Genomic DNA, 7,881 nt, shown 5'->3' with positions numbered 1-7,881 from the left:
AAAGATGGCCATTTTCAGGCATTATGAAAGACCATCTTTCTTGGTGATGGTATCCTTTACAGAATTTTTCAAATGAGCTTTCAGTTCTAAAGCAAATAATACATATAATTTCAAATGGGAGACAACACTGAACTTCTTCCAATCACATACCCAAAGGCTTCACAGCGTTTCTGGTAAATTTCAACCCGATGCTGCAGAGGGGCAGGGTCACTTTGTCCGAGCCGGTTAATATCAAATATAGCAACCAGATTATCAAGCTTGTAAAACCCAGCAAAGGCCATTGCCTCCCAAACAGAGCCTTCAGATAACTCTCCATCTCCAAGCAGACAATACACTCGATAGCTAGAAGAAGAAATTAAAAAAAAAAAAAAATTAAGTTTGATGTGTAAGCCAAATTAAAAGCAAAACCCCTCTAACAATTCATAGTGAGAATTCACTGCTTCTTCTATCCCAAACTCAACTCCCATTGCTCAATGCATTCATCTCAGATAACCTTACACAACCTTAGACAAATTAAATTAAAACACTTCTGAGCTGTTACACATGAAAAAAACTAAGATGAGAAATACTGTACTCCTTTTCAAACCTTTGTCTCAAGAAAATCAGGTCTTAAGCCTCCTATTGCAAGGCTTGAATGAGCAGGCCCATTGAACACTGTCACTGTGACTCAGCAAGATCACCAACAATGCGTGAAAGGCTACTGTCTGCTTCCTCATTCCTACCGTATCCTCCCTGGAAGAACGACCAATAATTTAATTTCAGGAAACTATAAATTGAGGAGGAACTCAACTATGGATTAAAGCCTGCTGCATAACCGAATTCAGGAAAAAGACAACCATGACTTTGTAGACTACTTCTCCAAACACTGAAGCTTTTTATTTAGGTAAAACTCAACTAGCAGGAGTACTGCCTAATCTCCATGGGATTCAGCCGCTGTATTTTTATTTTATTACCACTCTCTTTTTTTGGATGACAAAGCTTTTTAAATGTTTATTACCTACTAAAATAATAATTTAAAAAAGCAGTAAATTAGCCTCCAAATACATAATTTTAAAACAAAATAATCAAGATGGCTGTTAGCAATTTTTTTTTTACTAGACATTAAGCTATAACAGGCTTTTTGATCTGAATCCCACCTGCCTTCAGCTGAACCCCTTCCACATAAGCTGCTCCCCAGTACTCCATGCAAGACCACTTTTTTCTTATGGCATGTAAGCACTGGTTAGATTTTTTCCACACGTAGCATCTGCTAAACTCAATTAAAATCAGCAAGTCATCTTTCACAGAAATGATTTCAAGCTAGTGAAGTGTAGGACACATTAACTGGGCAGCCTATGCTCGAATGTACTAGAACTGTCACATAAAATATATCAACTACATCAGGCTATTTTCCTCCTCATACAGATTTGCCTTTAGACATCTACTTTTCTTGTCCACAAAACAAATGGCAGAAGCAGTCATTTTTGTCTCTATGGAGTCGAGTGCCTTTCTGATAACATTTTAGAGCCCCACTTTATGATTCAACAGTGCTATTACTGACTGTAACAGTTCCTTATCTAGATACGTGTTTTCCATTATTTGTCATCTGACTTTGAACATGCACACCTCTACTTTGCGTATTCCTTGTAAGGGGACACATACCAGTCTCAAAACAGCAATCAATTACTCTCTGAAAGTTAGAGGCTGCTCCAACAACTGTCTTCTCTGTTCAGGAACATCACTTTGCAATGCTGTCAGGTTACAAAAGGAACACACGTATGCACTAAATCTTGCTAATCTTTAAATCCTTCGTAGTTTCACTGGCAATAGCTTTGTAATTATCAGACTATCAATCTATCCTTTAAAACCTGAATTTGAAATTAAATTTGGGAATGAAGAATAGAATAAATAGTATTTTTCTTCCTTGATTAAGAATATAGTTTCTTTTCACATAATATTCCCATTGAACGTCTATAATCATGAAATATGAAGAGGGAATTACCTGGCTCTGTCAAAGAATTTGCCAGTGTATGCCATTCCACATGCAGCACCAAGACCCTGACCAAGGGATCCAGTAGCCACATCAGTGAATGCTTGTCTCTGAGAATAAAAAAAAAACAACAGTTATTTTACAGTTTCTTAGTGTGAGAAACAGAGGAACTGAATTCCAGTGCTAGGGTTCAACATACATCAAAATTCAGCTTCTCAGCTATAAAAATACAGTGCAAGTCCCTCCAAATCTTGCCCTGTTCCCCTTCTTTCCCTGCAACGCATGTACCTTGATGATCAGTGTCACAAGCCAACCAGGCCCTCTGAAACAGAATGGTACCTGTGCCTCAGAAATTTCTCAGCTATGCCTTAGATGGCACAAGTTAAGAACTGATGATTTTGTGTAAAAAAACCCCAACCAAACAAAACATTTGAAACAACTGGCTGAGAATGGAAAGACCAATGAGGTGACCAAACTGGATATAAACTCCTGAAATACCTCAAAGCTTCTTAACGGACAAGAAAAGCCATGCTGGAACTTTATATAAACTGTATTTAAATGGAAAATATTGACATACATGACTGTAGGGGAACTTTACTACAACAATAAAGGTCATTTTTGCATGCTCATTCAAATGCAGACACTGATTCAGTTGTGAAGCCATAAATATCATCATCCTTCTTGTAAGTCTTTATCTTTCCTGTACTGTAGCTGGCAAAGAAGAACTGCTGCAAAATACATGGGCTTCTTGTTTTGTAGAAAACACCATCTTATATCAAAGGTTATAAGCACTCACTGGAACTGGGTGTCCTTCTAAGACAGAATCAATTTTCCTCAAGTTCAGTAATTCTGCTTCTTGTAGAAAGCCAGCCTCTGCCCAAACAGAATATAAAATTGGTGCTGCGTGACCCTAGAGAGAAACATAAATGTTAAGCAAAGCACAAGTTTCACAATATCCTAGTATCAAGGCAAAATCCTACAAAGCTGACAAACCCTGGCATCAGGTTCTTACGTCCACTAAAAAGGGATCAAGTTATAAAACACTTTTACAATGCAACATTCACACTGATGCTTGTTTCCAAGTCCCCCATGCCCCTCCTTAGAGCACTCCAGATAGCTGACTATAGTGGAGACAGATGTCCTCAAGAAAATCAACATGGAAGAGGAAGAAGGTCTCTCTCAGCCATGCAGGTCCAATTCCAAAAAGTAGTTTTGTTATCCAAATAAAAACCCTTGGTTCCGTTTGTGTAGGTACCAGTTTCAAGAACAGAGTACTGTTTGCCAAACCAGTAAGCAGATGGATGAGCAAGTATTATCCCATCAGAACTTCTTCAATACATACACATTCAAGGTAAGATGCAGTGAGTGACAACAGGCAAAATTTTAAGCTTTATACACTCAGATCCCTGCGGCCAGGTCCAACTGGACAACTGCAGAGTAGTAGTCACCTTCCACCACGGAGTCAATTAGGAGTCAAAAAAACATGCAGAGGTTTGAAGCCATGTCGCAACTCTAGGCAGAACCCCCGATTCATTAGAGAGAGGTAAAGCAAACACGAAAAAGTGACTCTTGTATTGCTTTACCACCTCAGCATTAGCTACTTGCTGCTCATCCAATTACTTATTGTGGAATGGCAATCGAAGTGGCAACAGTTATATCCAATGCAAGGATATACACCATCAGCTACGCAGCACCATTGTAAGCCACCACGTGAGGAACTCTGACTCAAAGATGGCACCTGCCTCACTGGAGTACTTCATCTGCCATTTTTTACATCATTATTTTTTCCAAAGGCCCCTCAACTGCTCTTATGTCATATGATCGACACATCCCTGTAATTTGCAAGGGCACAATGCAAAAGGGGATAGAAATGCTAATGGCCAGTCGAGATTGTGGTTTTATGTGTTTTCTGAACCACAGTGGCTTCAGAAGTATTATTGACTTTAATATCATACTGGCACAGTAGGAGTGCGAACTGCCCGCTAGCCTACCATAACTATTTTATATAATGCTCCCTGAAAAGCTGACAGTAATTAGTGCGCATTGTGACGTGACTGCAGGCATAACAGCATGGCTGCATTTAACAAGTAGAGCACAAAAGCTAACTGTGACTTACTCGTTAGAAAATCGGTTATGCCAAAATAAAACAGACGTTAATATCTCTTGATAGGTTTTACAGACAATATAATAACATTTATTATTTAATACTAGAACAACTTAACATAGGAAAGTTAAGACTTAAAGACACATTATACAGACAGTTTTTAATTATTTTTGACTTACGCTACAACTAAACTCAACCAGCTTTTATTTGTCTTTCTGAAGTAGACAAATTCCAAGCTCTCAAGTATTTCCACTAGACTTCTGTGTAGATGCAAGCATAAGTTAAGCCAGACAAGTCAATTTAATTTACAGACAGACATCTCTTTACTAGCAGACTGCAACAGTATAGCATAAGAGTTATGATTTTACCTTTGAAAGAACAAACCGGTCGTTGCTGGCGTTTCTGGGATCTTGCACTTTGTACCTCATGGTATGGAAAAACAGCACAGACATAATCTCTGCTGCACTGCAACATGATGTAGGGTGGCTACAAGTCAAGACAGACCCAAGATTACCACTCCTCATTATTGTTTGCTCAGGACCGTATCTTTAAAATACCACTTTACCAGTCCCCTACTCCTCAATATGAAAATACACAGTCTTAAGTGTTTTTGATAACCCACCCCATCTACCATTACCCCAACACCAATTAGTTGTACTTTGAGACAAAGGCAGCCTTCTTATCTAGTTAAAGTGGATGTTAAAAGATAGACCCTGGTGACAGCTCAAGGACACGTCATTTAGAGCTCTCTTCTTCATGCCAAGGAACACCACCCTAATCAGCGACTGTGAAGCACAGGAGGCAGTACGACCCTGTGCCTAAAATCATACTCTACTGATTTATCTGCCGGCACCAATTCACACTGATGCAGAGGAAACAAAGACAGATTTCCACAGTACTTTAGCCACTCACTGAGTGAAGGATTTAAAAGTGGGGCAGCATGACTTGTTCAGGCCCCGTTGCATGGGCAGGGATTGGTAATGCAAGATTAATTTTCACGGAAAGTTCTGGAACATTTAGAACCGTATAACATAAGTACCATTAAAAAAAATATATATTTATTTCACCATTAGAGTTGACAGAACTAGAATTCTGATTGCTAAAGAGGGCATTAAGTAATACAGTTATTGCATTTCGTCTTATACTGAAACCAGACACAGAAATTTACTGTCTCCAGTAAACACCCAGATACGCACTGTAAAACACTAATTTGCTTAATCTTTGCCTAAGAGAGTAACGAAAATTTTCTACATTTACATCTGCATCAGTTTGAAATATCAAACTGGTTGGTACATAAACCTTTATAAGTTTCTGGTATAGTTTCTCCCACTGAACTATGTGGGACGACTTTTGCAACAATTTTCAACAGTAGCACAAATTAATACTTCATCTATAACTTAGGAATACACAGGCCCATTTCAGAAGCAGCTATGCCATATAGAATTGTTACCAACAAGCAGATATAAAGTTACATGAAAAGGATTATTTTCCAAGTGGCAAATATTGAGTTATTCACATACATGGTATACATTTCATTTGAAGTGTAATAGAAGGGCCAGAGTTACTTTTATTTATCTATATTATTGTAATTTAAATAACGATCACTGTAGTTCTTAAGCACCTTGAAGGAATGGCACTACTTGAGTGTATCAACCTTGGCTTTTCATTTGCAATAAAGCCTGAAAGGGTTTAGAAGTCTCTTTAAAAACCTTTACTGAGTGTGGGAAGTAGTATTTTTCAGATTTTACAGGTGTAAATAAGATCATTCTTTACACCAGTGGCTGCTACTGAAGCACAGGAAAGTGAATGAAGAACAGCAATAAGGTTATGGCTGCAAAAATCTGCACCAGCTTTGAAAATAACCTGCAGTCTCATCTCAGTTTCTCTTCTACCAACTTTTATTTTTCATCTTTAACACCATACTCTTAAAATATTTGGCCCTACTTGTAAAACAGGACAAACTTACTATGAAAGTGTCACATTTCATTTTGTTTCCCGCATGTACATTTACCATGCATGTTAGGATTAGACAACACTTTCACTAGAACTTTAATCAGAATATTCTCTTTGAGTAGTAATAAACCTTCCCTCCCAACATCCCAGTGCTGAAATAAGAGAATAAGAACATGCAAAACACTAGCAAAATATAAATTACGGTTAGTGTCCATCCCTTAGTAAGTACTCACGCACAGGGAACCAAAAGAATTAGCTTTAAACCATGGTTCAAACATATTAGTAAATATTTATGTATTTGAGTTAATCAATAAGCCTTACATGCTTGTTTAAAGCTTTCATTCCTTTAATTTTATTAACTTTATACTTAACCATACTTCTATGAACTCCTGGTCTTGGTAAAAAAAGTTTTAAACAACCTAAAATGGTAGTGTGTGGAAATAAAAAAAAAAAAAGAAGAAAAATTTAAAAAATTACCTGAAAATTGGAAAAAAATAATCTTGTTAAAACTACAAGTTAATTAAATTACTTGCTACTAACAGAAGTCACCCAAAATTTAACTACATATCGGATATCAGAAATCGTTCTAAAATCAACTACACAATTTTCTTTGAATATAGCCATCTTAAGTACATCTTCTGGTCTTCATTAACGCATACTTTTCTCATTAGTTCTGTTGAAAGAACTCCTTGTTAAGCCTACCAAAGTGTATTTGGAGCACTTGTACAAGGGGAGGAAAAACCCATAGCAAGTCATCACCACAATTCTCGCACAATCTTCCACATTTTTCCCCTGACTGATGAACAACCTAGAACTTTGTGGTGGTGGTCTGATTAACACACTTCTCTGCCAGACAGCTTCCACAGGACTGCCTTAAAATTTGAAATACAGCCCTTTAGCAGGAAACCAAATTAAAGTATATTAAAAGACTGAAGTCCTGGATTCACATGAATCAAGACTAAAATAACTACTCCAACGTAGTTATGTGGTGGGTTTTTTTATTACTTTACAACAAAATTATCGCTCTCTACAACTACCTGAAAGGAGGATGTAGAGAGGCGGGGTTCAATCTCTTCTCCCAAGTGAAAAGCCATAGGACAATAGGAAATGGCCTCAAGCTGCACCAGGGGAAGTTTAGGATGGATATTAGGAAAAATTTCTTCACAGAGAGGGTTGTCAAGCACTGGAACAGGCTGCCCAGGGAAGTGGTGGAATCACCATCCTTGGAGATGTGTAGATGTGGTGCTGAGAGACAAGGTTTAGTGGTGGTTTTGGCAGTGTTAGGTTGATAGTTGGACTTGACGATCTTAAAGGTCCTTTCCAACCTAGATGATTCTATGAAAATTTGTATTAGCTCCATCTACATATATAAACTAAAAAGAACAGTGGTGGAAAGCTAAATGGCATACTGACTGAAAGAGAAAAGCTAAAAAACTGAAAGAGAAAATAGTTTGCAGCAAGTGATCATACCATATGTGTCATGGTTTGGGCCACATACGTGTTATGAAATTCAACTGCCTCTTAAGAAACTCCCGTCACTTCCACTTTTAAGAATTTAACCATCTAATTCTAGGAAGTCAGGCACTGTTGAAAAACTGCAGAACTTTATCATTAGCTACAAAAGAGACGCTACCAGTTTTGATTAAAGCGTCTGCACCACTTATCTGAAAGAAATTCTTCCACGCCCAAAAGCAAGTATGTTCAATCTTTACAACTAACTTAATCAAATTTTTTCCCCACCTAAGGCATTTTAAGCACAATTTTTTTTTTTCCAGTTCACTGAATTTTTCCACTACAGCTGGTAAAGTACTCCAAGTTATATGTTTGAACATCTTCAGGATCAGGCTACCTGATT

At 37.7% G+C, this 7,881-nt stretch overlaps 1 protein-coding gene across 2 annotated transcripts in view; it reads right to left on the bottom strand.

Annotated features, from left to right (window-relative positions):
- Positions 1 to 4,597, bottom strand: part of TKT (transketolase) — a 19,011-nt gene extending 14,414 nt beyond the window's left edge. Inside the window, exons 1-4 of one of the 2 annotated variants that reach the window (XM_009880930.1) lie at positions 4,442 to 4,597; positions 2,766 to 2,879; positions 1,982 to 2,079; positions 151 to 342 (exon numbers count right to left, since the gene is read on the bottom strand). In XM_009880930.1, coding sequence (XP_009879232.1) covers positions 151 to 342; positions 1,982 to 2,079; positions 2,766 to 2,879; positions 4,442 to 4,597 — 560 coding nt within the window. The remainder of the gene's footprint in view (positions 1 to 150; positions 343 to 1,981; positions 2,080 to 2,765; positions 2,880 to 4,441) is intronic. The other variant, XM_009880931.1, reaches the window with a different exon arrangement.
- Between the last annotated feature and the right edge of the window lie 3,284 nt (positions 4,598 to 7,881).

This window comes from Charadrius vociferus, unplaced genomic scaffold (assembly GCF_000708025.1).
Source record: "Charadrius vociferus isolate BGI_N301 unplaced genomic scaffold, ASM70802v2 scaffold63, whole genome shotgun sequence".
Taxonomy (NCBI): domain Eukaryota; kingdom Metazoa; phylum Chordata; class Aves; order Charadriiformes; family Charadriidae; genus Charadrius; species Charadrius vociferus.
Note: the sequence above shows the minus strand (reverse complement) of the source record. Positions and strands in the feature narration are given on the sequence as shown.